This window comes from Jaculus jaculus, chromosome 8 (assembly GCF_020740685.1).
Source record: "Jaculus jaculus isolate mJacJac1 chromosome 8, mJacJac1.mat.Y.cur, whole genome shotgun sequence".
NCBI classification, from domain to species: Eukaryota; Metazoa; Chordata; class Mammalia; order Rodentia; family Dipodidae; genus Jaculus; species Jaculus jaculus.
This window is the reverse complement of record NC_059109.1, coordinates 59,999,135-60,012,858: the sequence shown is the minus strand read 5'-3', so window position 1 is coordinate 60,012,858 and position 13,724 is coordinate 59,999,135. Positions and strand designations below refer to the sequence as shown.

Here is a 13,724-nt window from a genome sequence, read left to right as displayed (position 1 = left end):
TTTTCTCAGGCTTCAACTATTTTTAAATGAGGTTTTACTGAATAACTAATAAAGTGTGAGGAAAAGATTTTGTGATACCATTTTACTGAGACCTCAGGAAACCAGAGTCAGGTCAATGCAGCAAGGTCTCACCTCTCTGTCTCGTTCTGTTTTGGACAGTCGCATGTGTCGTAGCATCTGGGACCTCTGCTCCATCATCAGTGTGCGTTCATAAGTATAAGCTGATATGTCACTGTCATGCTGCCATAGACATCACAGGAAGTGAGGAAAAATGCACAAAGGAGAAAGAAGGCTAAATCACACATTTGTATATTTGCTCACTAACTTATAAAAGCTATCATAGTATCACCCTTTCACCCTATTTTATTCACTCTTTGAGCTATACATACACATTATCTTTGGGTTGCAGATAAAATCTAGAGGCTTTGAGATGTTCTGTTATAATCATATTTTGCTTTGAAACACAAAACAACACTCTAGCCTGTATTTCTCATGTATAACTAATACGTGATTTTAAGCATGAATTAAAAATTAATAAAAATGTCTGTATGGGACCAGGCATGGTGTCACATGCCTTTTATCCCAGCACTCAGGTGGCAGAGGTAAGGAGGACTGCTGTGTGTTTGAGGCCATCCTGGGACTACAGAGTGAGTTCCAGGTCAGCCTGGGCTAGAGTGAGACCCTATCCCCCCCACCCCAAAAAAAAATCTCTATGAAAAGATCTTCCAAGGCTGTGAAGATGGCTTGGTAATTAAAGGCATGTGCTTGCAAAGCCTACTGACCTGGTTTTAATTCCCCACTACCCATGTAAAGCCAGATGCACAAAGTGGCACATATATCTGGAGTTCTTTTGCAGCACAAGATGTGCTGGTGTGCCCATACTCATCCTCTCTTTCTCTCTCTTTCTTTCTCTGTACATGCCCACAAATAAATAAATAATTAATTAAAAAGGAGACTAGAGAGATGCCTTAGTGGTTAAAGAGCTTACCAGCAAAGCCAAAGGACCGTGGTTCAATTCTCTAGTATCCATGTAAAGTCAGATGCACAAGGTGGCTTGTGGTGGCTAGAGGCCCTGATGCACCCATTCTCTCTCCAATAAACAAATTTTTTTTAAAAATTAAAAAGAAGATATTCCAGATAAAAGGTAACCATAGCTTCTCACATGACTTAAACAAAAGTGATCCATGGAGACTTGTCTCCCAACACTAAGTTTTAAATTTCTTAATTATAAACTTTTACGTTTTGTGTTTGGTTTAAAACAATCAGATTCAAGACTGGAGAGATGGCTTAGCGGTTAAGTCACTTGCTGTCAATGCCAAAGGACCCAGGTTCGATTCTCCATTATTCATGTAAAGCCAGATGCACAAGGTGACACACGTGTCTGGAGTTCCATTTACAGTGGCTAGAGGGCATCACACACACACATTCTTTCTCTTAAAATATTTATTTTTTTAATCAGATATAAAAATCATTCTAGGTCTGGAGAGATGGCTCAGCAGTTAAGGTGACTGCCTAAAAATCATTGTAGCAGTTGCGGTGGTACACACCTTTAATCCCAGTACTGAGGTTGAGAAGGATGAGATAAGAAATTACAGTGAGTTTAAGGTCAGCCTGGGGTAACCTTAAACTCACTGTAATTTAAACCACTGTGACTTAAATCCAATTTTTTGAAATTTAGTAAGATGTGTTTTATGCAGTACCATGACCATATATATATATATATATATATGTATATATATATATATATATATATATGGTTTTGTGTGTGTGTGCATATATATATATATACATATTTATATATATAAAATATATGTTTTGTTTTTGCTTTTTGAGATGGGTCTCACTGTAGCTCAGGCTGATCTGGAATTGACTCTGTAGTCTCAGAGTAGCCTTGAACTCACAGCAATCCTCCTACCTCTGTCTCCCAAGTGCTGGGATTAAAGGTGTGCACCACCACACCTGGCTTAAGACTACTATATATATTTTAAAGTGTTTTAAGTTTCAATGTATGATGTATTTAATCAGAATAAGGTTATTATATTTTTACTACTTTTTTGTCTGTTTGATGTATTTATATTTTTACCTTCTTTCATGCTACAGACTCTGCTTTATCCATATGTTACGTTTTGTGTCCTAAATTTTTTCCTTCCTTGTTTTTACTTTCTTACGCTCTTTTTTTTTTTTTTTCAAGGTAGGGTCCCATTTTATCCCAGGCTGACATGGAACTCATGCTGTAGTCCCAGGCTGGTCCTGAATTTATGGCAATCTTCCCACCTCAGTCTCTTTGAGTGCTGGGACTAAAGGTGTGTGCACCTGGCTTGGGGGTTGAGGTTTGATATGTTTTGCGTTTGCACTCACTACAAGTTATGCCTGCTTTAATGGAATAATTTAATATTTTAATTTGTACACTTAAGTATTTTTATTTATTTACTTGAGAGAGAGAGAGAGAAATACAGAAATAGGCAGAGGGAGAGAGAGAGAATGAGAATGGGCGCACCAGGGCCTCCATCCACTACAAACGAACTCCAGATGTTCCAGATGCATGTGCCCCCTTCTGCATCTGGTTCACATGGGTCCTGGGGAGTTGAACCTGGGTCCTTTGGCTTTGCAGGCAAGCGCCTTAACCATTAAGTCATCTCTCCAGCCCCTTAATTTGTACATTTAAAAGCTTAAAACTTATCAGTTTGTCTATTCTCTTCTAGGATAATCCATAGAAGTAGGATTCTTTAAGTCAGATTCTGCATTCTCATGAATCTTATATCATATGGCTATGTAACAAACTTGTTTTGTATTATTCTGTATCTTTCCAACAAAATGTTCATTATTACTTAAGCTTCATGTATTCAATACTATTTTTTTTTTTTTTTTTGAGATAGGGTCTTGCTGTAGCCCAGGCTGACCTGTAATTCACTATGTAACCTCAGGATGGCTTTGAACTCATGACAATCCTCCAACCTCTGCCTCTTGAGTGTAGGGATCAAAGGCATGCACCGCCATGCCTGGTAGTCAATACTTTTATAGACTACATATTATTTTCTCAATATTTCTTATATTTGATCATGGGGAAGAGGAAGAGGTTATTTTATTTATTTTTGTTTTTTTCAAGGTAGGGTCTGTAGCCCAAGCTGATCTGGAACTCATTTTGTAGTCCCAGGCTGGCCACAAACTCACAGTAGTCCTCTTTCCTTTGTATTGTAAATTCTGGGATTAAAGGTATACGCCACCATACCTGGCTATTTACTTATTTATTTTAGAGATTTTTACTTATTTGAGAGAGAGAAAGAGGAAGAGAGAGAGGGGAGGAGAGAGCAAGAGCAAGATAAAGAAAGGAAGAGAATGGGTGTGCCAGAGCCTCTAGCCACTGCAAATGAACTCCAGACACATGCACCACCTTGTCCATCTGGTTCACATGGGTACTGGGCAATCAAACCTGGGTCCCTAGGCTTTGCAGGCAAGCTCCTTAACCAATAAGCCATCTCTCCAGCCCCTATTTATTGTTTTAAAAACAATTTTATTACCGGGCTTAGTGGCACAGACACCTTTAGTCCCAGTGCTTGGGAGGCATAAGTAGGAGGATTACGGTAAATTCAAAGCCAGCCTGAGACTACATAGTGAATTCCAAGTTGGCATGGGCTACAGTGAGGTCCTATTTCAAAAAAATTTATGTATTTACTTATTTGGGAGACAGAGAGAAAGGAAGACAGAAAGAGTGAGCATTGGTGCAACAGGGCCTCCAGCCATTACAAATGAACTCTACATGCATGTACCACTTTGTGAATCTGGCTTTATGTAGGTACTGGGGAATCAAACCCAGGCCATCAAGCTTTGCAAACAAGTGCCTTTAACTGTTGAGTCATCCCCTTAGCCCCATTTTTAGTTTTTTTAAAAAGATTTTTATTTATTTGTAAGCTGAGAGAAAGGAGGGAAGAGCAGAAGAGACTGTGCACTAGCGCCTCTTGCTACTGCAAACAAACCCCAGATTCATATGCTACTTTGTACATCTGGCTTTATGTGGGTACCGGGGACTTGAAATCAGGCTTTGTAAGCAAGGGCCTTTAACTGCTGAGCCATTTCTCCAGCCTATTTTTTTCTTGAAATGTGCCTTCTAAACAATCATTTAGTAAAATTCTAGGAAAAAAAGTAGCAAAATATGCAGATAAGAATGTAGCATACATCTAAGAGCTGTGTAATAAAATAGGAAAGCAAACAGAAAGCAATCCTAAACATATGCATGCATTCTACTTATCTAGGTCAACAAACTAGGGTTTTAATAGAAGATTAGTCTACATTTACAGCTGAGCAATATTCCAAACTAGAAAACTAGTAGAAAAGGAAGAAAGAGTTGGGGAATGGTTGTCATTTCCATCTCAAACTCTGCTTTCTCATCAACTCCACCATTTACTTCTGCCTCAGGTGGCCAGTACTAAAGCCAGACGAAGTTCTAGAGTGAAAGAGTTGGGGCTGGGGATGGTGGTTGCCTGTATCTCAAACTCTCATTTCTCACCATCTCCACTACTTCTACTTCGGCCTCAATGCGCAAGTGGTACAGGAAGGTGGCTAGGTCCTTCTTCATCTGGATACTGTTGTCTTCTAGTTGGGCTACTGTGAAGATCCGGATGCTGCATTTTCGCCACACCTGACGGAGTACCATGTGTGCATGAAAAATTATATAAAAGAAAGAAATAAATGATTTCCTAAAACATGAGACATTATGATCTAGAACAGCTTTACTGTAGTTATAAGATATTCCTAGTTTCGTGCTTGGTAATTTTTTGGGGGGAGATGTTCAAGGTAGGGTCTCACTTTAGCCCAGACTCATCTGGAATTCATTATGTAGTCTCAGAGTGGTCTTGAATTCACAGTGATCCTCCTACCTCTGCTTGTTAAATGCTGGGATTAAAGGTGTATGCCACCACACACAGTTTTTTTTGTTTTTTGTTTTATTTTTTTTTTTGAGGTAAGGTCTTGCTCTAGCCCAGACTGACCTAGATTTTGTAGTTTCACTGTTGCCTCAAACTCCTAGTACTCAGGAGGCAGAGGTAGGAGGATAACCATGAGTTTGAGGCCACCCTGAGACTACATAGTGAATTCCAAGTCAGCTTGAGCTAGGGAGATCTTACCTTGATAAACCAAAATAATAATAATAATAATAATAATAATAATAATAATAATAAAATAATAAGGTTCTCGTTTTTCCCATATGAAACATCATCATCATAATCATCATTTTTTGAGGTATGGTCTCACTATAGCCCAGGTTTACCTATGTAGCCAATAATAAAACCATCTCTTCAGATTTTAAAGATTTTACTTTTATTTATTAATTAGAGACAGAGACAGAAACAGGGAGGGATGGAGAGAGAGATAGAGAGTGAGAATGGGCATGCCAGGGCCTCTAGCCACTGCAAATGAACTCTAGACGCATGCAGCCCCTTGTGCATCTGGCTAATGTGGGACCTGGAGAATCAAACCAGGGTCCTTAGGCTTAATAGGCATGTGACTTAACCACTAAGCTAACCCCAGATTTTAAAGTCTATATAGTCAAAGAATAGTAGTCTAGTGAGCCAGGACAGAAGGGAGACTTTCTTAAAAAGTGGTTCTGGGGCTGGAGAAATGGCTTAGCAGTTAAATGTTTGCCTGCAAAACCAAAGGACCCAGGTTTGATTCCCCACAACCTACATAAGCCATATGCACAAGGGGCACATGCATCTGGAGTTTGTTTGCAGTGGCTAAAGGCCCTGGCATATTCATTCTCTCTGTGTCTGTCTCTCTTCTATCCCTCTCTGCTTGCAAATATAAGTAAATAAAATTTTAAAAAATAATTATTTTTTAAGTGGTTCTGGGGTTGGAGAGATGGCTTAGCGGTTCAGCACTTGCCTGTGAAGCTTAAGGAGCCCAGTTTGAGGCTTGACAAGGGGGTGCACGCACCTGGAGTTCGTCTGCAGTGGCTGGAGGCCCTGGCGCACCCATTCTCTCTCTATCTGCCTATTTCTCTATTGCTCTCAAATAAATAAATAAAAATAAACAAAAAAAAAATTTAAAAAGTGGTTCTGCCAGGCGGGGTGGCGCACACCTTTAATCCTAGCACTTGAGAGGCAGAGGTGGGAGGATTGCTGTGAGTTCGAGACCACCCTGAGACTCCATGGTGAATTCCAGGTCAGCCTGGGCTAGAGTGAAACCCTACCTTGAAAAACAACAACAAAAAAAAGTGGTTCTGAATACCTTGTGCTGTTTCAGTAGGAATGGTAACAGCATGAGCATCCCACCATCATGCACAATCCACCACACATCAATGTTGCCCTCAGAAAATTGCTCTACATTGCTAGGAAAGAAGGAGACATTCTTAGCCACCAGCAGGGCCAGATGAGCAGCAGTTGTCACTCGCACTGTGCCTATGGAGAAAAAGACAAGAGAATCAGGATAAGCAGAGAAGAATCCTTGGGTTTTTCCTAACAGGAAAGCACTTTCCAGGAACTGTCATACTCATATCATATAATATTCAGCTTTCCAAAAAATGGAAAGAAGGATCATGTTCTTTGAACAGGTTTCCTATTGACATAGTACATTATACTTTATTAAGTAACAGAGATCATTAAGAAAAGTCTGAATAGCTAATAGAATTGGATTAAGAACTATGGTTTAGGTGACTAGATATACTGTGATTATTACATTTTTAAAAACTTTTGTGTGTTTTTTGGCCATGCACATATCACAGTAAGAATGTCAAAGTAAGAGGCCAATCTCAAGGGTTGACCCTTGCTTCCACTTAGTTTGAGGCAAGGTCTTGTTCACCACTGTGTATGCCAGGGTAGCTGGCTTACTAGATTCTGGGGATTCTCCCATTCTCCATTTCTCATCTCATCATAGGCATGCTGGGATTACAGTACTGCACCTGGCTTTTACATGCTTGTGGAGATCTGAATTTGTGTCCAGATGCTTATGCAAGTGCTTTTACCTGCTGAGCAACCTCCCCAGCCTGTGATTACATTTTTAAGGTGAATTTGTGAATTTGGGAGATTTTGATGAAGGACAACCTTTTCAAGTCCTGTGAGGACATCATATTAAAAAAATCACAAATGAGGGCTGAAGAGATGGTTCAGTGGATAAGATCCTTTCCTCTTTCTCTACTAATATGAATGTCTGAGGAGACCTGAGACTTCTTGAGTCAGTCCCTAGTACCCATATAAACAGCTGGACATGGCCATGTGCATTTGTAATCTCAGTCCCATAGGGAAGCAGAGACCTAAGAATCACAAGAATTCCTGAAAAAATGGCAAGCTCCAGGATCAGAAAGAGACTCTGGTTTAAATAAAAATGGGTACAAAAATAATGGAGCGGGACACCCAATGCTGCTCCAGCCCCCACAAGTGAGGGTACCCTGCTACAAGGGACATATACCCCCCCACACAATTAAAATTAAAACCAGAAATGGAAACATGACAATTTTGGAGATCATTCCTAACATAAGATAACTGAGATAAGTAATTTGTGAAAACAAGTGTAAAGCTGGGGAGGGCAGGGAAAAATCAGGTTACTACTAATAGTTATTTGGACGGCCTTATAAGATTATAGTTTAACAATGGCACAGTTGGTTGCTAGGAAGCTAGGATGGATGTTAAGGTGAAAAAGATTTAACTTCATCACCTATTTGGGCCTTCAAAGTAGTACAGGAAATGTTTTGTACCAATAAAAGTTTTCCAAGCACGAGCATCTTCACTTTGCCGCCAGCCATTAGGCCACCCCATCACCACTGTGTTGTGCTTCATGCCCCCGAGGCCACAGGACTGGATGAGGTGGGAAATGCCCTCCTTCAGCTTGGCAGCCACCACCAGCTGACAGAATCCTTTTACCTTCTCTGCCTCCATTAGATGCTTAATGGTCTGAAAGAGATACACAACTTTAGCAATGAACTGCTACAGCCTGGACCTTTTAACGGATCATTTTTTTTCTCCTTATTATATCCCAGTCTCTTTCTAAACTCTACATAAGATTATATCTCCTATTGAACTAAATATCACCTTTTAAATATCATTTTCACTTGCTAAGTGTATACTGTGTTTTTACATCGTTAGTTGGTTGACTACATGTAGCTTCTCTGCCTTTTCCTTTGTGACAGGAAAAACTAGTAACAGGTATTTACACAAAGTGAGTAACAGCGAGTTTCATGACACAGTAAGGTCACTGTGAACACAATCTCCCTCCTTCCTCTTCAGTCATGCCTGCCTTTTCTCCAGAAATTCAATCTCATGATTCCATTTTACTTCAGAATTTTCTCAGGAAAGCTTTCCTTTTTGCTTCTCACATTCTTTTCTACTTTCTGGCTTTTTATTTTGTTTATTTGAGAGAGAAAGAAAGAGGTGGCAGGGGTGGGGAGGGAAATGGGTGTGCCAGGGCCTCTAGCCATTGCAAAAGAATTCCAGATGTGTGTGCCCCCTTGTGCATCTGGCTTATGTGGGTCCTGGGGAATTGAACCTGGGTCTTTTGGCTTTGTAGGCAAGTGACTTAAGTGCTAAGCAATCTCTCAAGCCTTGACTTTTTTTTTTTTTTTTTTTGAGGCAGGGTCTCACTCTACCTGAGATTGACCTGGAACTTAAGTCTATAGCCTAGGCTGGCCATGAATTCACAACAATCCTCCTGCATCAGCTTTCCAAGTGCTGGGATTAAAGACATGCAACATATGCCCTGCTCTTTCTGACATTTTAATGGTGACTGTTGGTTATACTTGTATTTGTTTTACTATTATTGTATTTAGTCAAGCTAACTTAAGAGATAATATCTCATGTTCTGCTTCCTTACTCTGCCTTCTAGTTGCACAGGGAAAGGGAATAATTGTACACCAAATAGATAGGATTTTCACCAAGACACAAATTAAATTAGTGGTATAGCTAAGGTAAGAATCATAATTTGTAACCTTGTACTCTTATTAATTTTTTAAAATTAAAAAAACTTATAAGCAGAGGGTGGGGGCAGAATATGAATGGGCACTGCAAATGAACTCCAGATGCATATGCCACTTTGTGCATCTGGCTATAGGTACTGGAAGTTAAACCTTGGCCATAAGGCTTTGCAAAGAAGCACTATTAACCACACAGGCATCTCTTCAGCCCCTCTTTTATTAATTTTTACCATCACTTAGACTAATATTTCTCAGCATTTCTAGTTTTTAGAATTTCAAAGTATTACAACATGAAATGCAATAAAATTTGTAAAATGTAGTTGACAGTTTCTGCAAACAACAGGATCAGTTCTGTCACTTACAATAAACATTAGAGTGGAAACTAGTTCTTCCTATAGACAGAAATACAATATTCAGCACAGTTAGTCAGAAATAGCAAGCTAATTTTGCTTGATACCACATTAGATGAAACAAGAAAAATTGTTCTTTGTCCCTTGTCATAAAATTTAGGAAGTGTCCCCATGATTCAAAGGACAGATTTATTTATACGAGTTCTCTCAGTGACTAGTCATATCAATGTTTGGAGTCTAATTGGGCATAATGTTTATTTAGTTTGGTAATCTTGCAGGTTAATAATGCTTTAAATGGGAAGAAATAGTATATATCCATTGTTTCTGGTTCCTTTTATTTGTGAGAATAAGACTGTTTACAAGTTAGTACTGGGAGCTGGGCATGGTGGTGCATACCTTTAATCCCAGAACTCTGGAGGCAGAGGTAGGAGGACTGCCGTGAGTTCGAGGGCACCCTGAGACTCCATAGTGAATTCCAGGTCAGCCTGGGCTAGAGTGAGACCCTACCTAGAAAAAAAAAAAAAAAAAAAAGCACTGGACTGGAGAGATGGCTCAGAGGTGTTTGCCTGCAATGCCTAATGATCTAGATTCAGTTCCCCAGTGCCATATAAAAACAGATGAACAAAGTGGCACATGCATCTAGAGTTCATTTGCAGTGGGTGGGGGCCCTGGCATGCCCATTCTCTCTGTCTCTGTTTGCAAACAAATAAATTAATTAAAAAGTCAGTACTGCCAGGCATGGTGGCGCACACCTTTAATCCTAGCACTTGGGAGTAGAGGTAGGAGGATCACCATGAGTTCGAGGCCATCCTGAGACTCCATAGTGAATTCCAGTTCAGCCTGGGTTAGAGTGAGACCCTACCTCAAAAGAACAAACAAACAAACAAACAAAAAAAGTCAGTACTAAGTGGGAAGCCTAGCTCACACTGGGAGGGGAGTAACTTAGAAGTCTGAGGTTTTCCTACTTAATGTCACAAAGCTGTAAGCTAAGTTTCGCTGGGTCAGTAAATTTTGACTCTTACCTGCTCAGCAGCTAAAGCTTCACCATAGTTCTCCAGGAAGTTGCCCACAATGACTGAGCCCACAATAGTGAGACCCTTTCCTGCTTTAAGCTGTGAGGCAAAGGTAAGGAGGCGAGGATGCTTGACATGTAAGTCTTCGTCCAGTTTCAGCAATACAAGTAGCTGAGGCCTGTGAAGACATTTGGGAATCAGAAAGAAAATTTCACCCTTTTAGTCAGGAGACTTGTACAAAACATGTAATCCGACAGGAGGAAGAGATAAGAGGAATGATAAGACAAGTGTTCTGAGTTACTCCAAATGCTCCCACTTTTATCCATCAGTCTTCAAATAATAGCATGTACTAGAAATCTATTTCTTAAATCACATGAAGAAAAGGCTAGACTTTGGGACAGTTCAAAAGAGGATGAAGACACCAATTCTTCAAACCACATAAAAAGTATTGTAATAAACTAACCACAGTTCTGTGTGCTCATTATGTGCCAAGTGCCACTAAACTGTTGATTTTTTTACCTCCAGTTTTTAGTGTGTGGAGGTCCTTCCTCCAGACGAAGCAAGGCAAACCGGGCTGCACTGAGGGACAGCCCACGAATACCATCACCCCATTCTTTCTCAGCTCTAGGAGACAAAGGAGAAAAGAGCGGAGATAGTTTTATAATTTATTTATTTATTTGTGTGGGTGGGGGGTTGAGGTAGACACAGAGCGAATGGGTATACCGGGGCTTCTAGCCACTGCAAACTCCAGACACATTCACTACCTTGTGCATCTAGCTTATGTGGGTATTGGAGAACAGAACCTGGGTCCTTAGGCTTCATAAGCAAGCGCCTTAACCACAAAGCCATCTCTCCAGACCCAGAGATAGTTTTAAAGACAGTTACTGTAATTAAAAAAAAATGAAGTCCATTTTTTCTGAACCTGACAGTAAGACATGCTCAAGGTAGAAGATTAAAATGTAATGATTCATGTATTATTCTTCACTAGCATGATGAACTTACTGTGAGCAGATCACCACCACCACCCTGAACCACAAATGGTTCACAATGAAAAGTGGCAGGGCCACTCATTCAGCAACAACATGAAACAGCAACTTGGATTATAAAGTTGTAATTTAAGACTTTGAAATCATGGAATTGTAAAAATCCAAAGCACTCTTCCGAATCAGAATGTTGTTTACTCCTAGTTTTGGAAGTTGTTATGAGGATTAGTTGTTACAAAAGCAACACAGGATTAATTTCATTTTCATTTCAGAGATGATCTCTTGCTTGAAGAGATTAATGAAGATATTTATATTTTCTTAGTACTGGTCATTATTTGGATAAACCCTTTCTTTCCAGTTATTTTTCACTGATTCATTCATATTTTCACAACAGATTCCCCCTGTGAATCTGTGAAGCCTATATCTCTAAGACAGTTAAACCAGTTAGGGATGGCCAAATGAAGTTACCCAAGTCCTCAATGTAACTTTCATTGAGCTGGTTCTAACCAACTTAACCACTTCTTTTCTTTCTCTTTTTCCTTTTCTTCCCCATGCCCTTGAGACATAATCTTGATATATAGCCCAGGTTGGCCTTGAATTCACAATCCTCTGTCTCAGCCTCCTGAGTATTGAGATTATATGTGTATGCCACCATGCCCGAACAAACTAGCTATTCTGTTTTTAATTTTTATTTACTTATTAGAGAGATGGAGAGAGAGAGAGGCAGACAGACAGACAGAGAATGGGGACACTAGGGCCTCTAGCCACTGCAAATGAACTCCAGATGCATGTGTCACATGCATCTGGCTTATGTGGGTTCTGGGAAATCAAACCTGGATCCTTAGGCTTCACAGGCAAGCATCTTAACCACTAAGCCATCTCTCCAGCTCAAGCCAGTTATTCTTTTTTTTTTTTAATTTTTATTAACATTTTCCATGATTATAAAATATATCCCATGGTAATTCCCTCGCTCCCCACCCCCACACTTTCCCGTTTGAAATTCCATTCTCCATCATATTACCTCCCCATTACAATCATTGTAATTACATATATATAATATCAACCTATTAAGTATCCTCCTCCCTTCCTTTCTCTACCCTTTATGTCTCCTTTTTAACTTACTGGCCTCTGCTACTAAGTATTTTCATTCTCACGCAGAAGCCCAGTCATCTGTAGCTAGGATCCACATATGAGAGAGAACATGTGGCGCTTAAGCCAGTTATTCTTGATACTTATAGCAATAATGAAGGTCAGATCCATACTCACCCTTGGTATTCAATGTACTTGTAGATCATACCAGCTATTACCATAGCTACAATGGCATAATACCAGGAAGAAATGAACATCAGAGCCAGACAGGTACTCATTCCCATGAAAGAGAGGGCCCTAAAAAATAAAAACAAAATAATAAGAAAACAAGTATCTAAGCAATAAAGAAAGATACCTGTGTAGGGAAGCTTCTCAAACTGTGTTATTATTATCTTGTAAAATTTCCAGTCCATTACAGACAGAACTTATGTAAAATGTACTGAAAATTAGTTACTAGGAAAATAATAACACAACTAGATGCTGTGGCAGTTATTTTAGGATCTAGAACATGCAAGTATTCTAGTACTCTTTCACTATCAAGGCAAGTACTACAAGCCCAGTTCATATGGCAATGTTGAATTGTTATAAATATTATTAATTGCTTATTCTGTTTTTTTTTTTTTTTTAATTTAGGCAAGCCCAACAGACTGGCCCATTTTTTTTTTTAATGTGAGAGAGCAAAAGAAGTGGGGGGGATTAGCATGCCAGGGCTTCCAGCCACTGTAATTGGACTCTAGCTGAGTGCAACACTATGTGTGCACGTGCAACTTTGTGTGCTGGCATCACCTTGTGCATCTGGCTTATATGGGACTGCAGACTCCAACATGGGTCCTTAAGCTTTACAGGCAAGTGCCTTAACCACTAATCCATCTCTCCATCCCTATTCTCAGTTTTTTAAAAAAATATTTTTCTTTTTATTTACTTAATTGAGAGAGAAAGAGAGGTAGGTAGGTAGGCAGACAGATAGTCAGACAGAGAGTGAATGGGTAACCATGGCCTCCAGCAGCTGCAAACTCCAGACACATGTGTCACTTTGTGGTCTGGTTTACATGGGTCCTGGGGAACTGATCCTGGGTCCTTTGGCTTTGCATACAAGTGCCTTATCTGCTAAGTTATCTCCCCAGCCCTCTATTCTCAGTTTTTATGATTGTCTTACTATAGGATATCAACAGTCAATAGGTGTGCACTGAGCAACAAGTGACATCTGTAACCAATGTACTAGGATACTTCCTATTAACATAAAAGCAGGGATGCTATAATGAATGTCATCTGTAGCTTTAAGAGTGGTTAGTTTTTTTTGAAAAGCAGGGATTAAACATAGAAATATTAATATTATGATCTTAAAATTTTCATATAAATATTTATAAACAATTTATGAATTACCATAACTGGA

At 39.6% G+C, this 13,724-nt stretch overlaps 1 protein-coding gene across 5 annotated transcripts in view; it reads right to left on the bottom strand.

Annotated features, from left to right (window-relative positions):
* The window catches only part of Slc12a6 (solute carrier family 12 member 6), a 180,320-nt gene that overhangs the window by 13,032 nt on the left and 153,564 nt on the right, over positions 1 to 13,724 (bottom strand). For all 5 annotated transcript variants that reach the window (XM_045156375.1, XM_045156374.1, XM_045156376.1 and 2 more), the window contains 7 exons: positions 12,509 to 12,628; positions 10,779 to 10,883; positions 10,269 to 10,437; positions 7,685 to 7,880; positions 6,223 to 6,392; positions 4,505 to 4,636; positions 133 to 240 (listed from right to left, as the gene is read on the bottom strand). In XM_045156375.1, the coding sequence (XP_045012310.1) occupies positions 133 to 240; positions 4,505 to 4,636; positions 6,223 to 6,392; positions 7,685 to 7,880; positions 10,269 to 10,437; positions 10,779 to 10,883; positions 12,509 to 12,628 (1,000 nt within the window). The remainder of the gene's footprint in view (positions 1 to 132; positions 241 to 4,504; positions 4,637 to 6,222; positions 6,393 to 7,684; positions 7,881 to 10,268; positions 10,438 to 10,778; positions 10,884 to 12,508; positions 12,629 to 13,724) is intronic.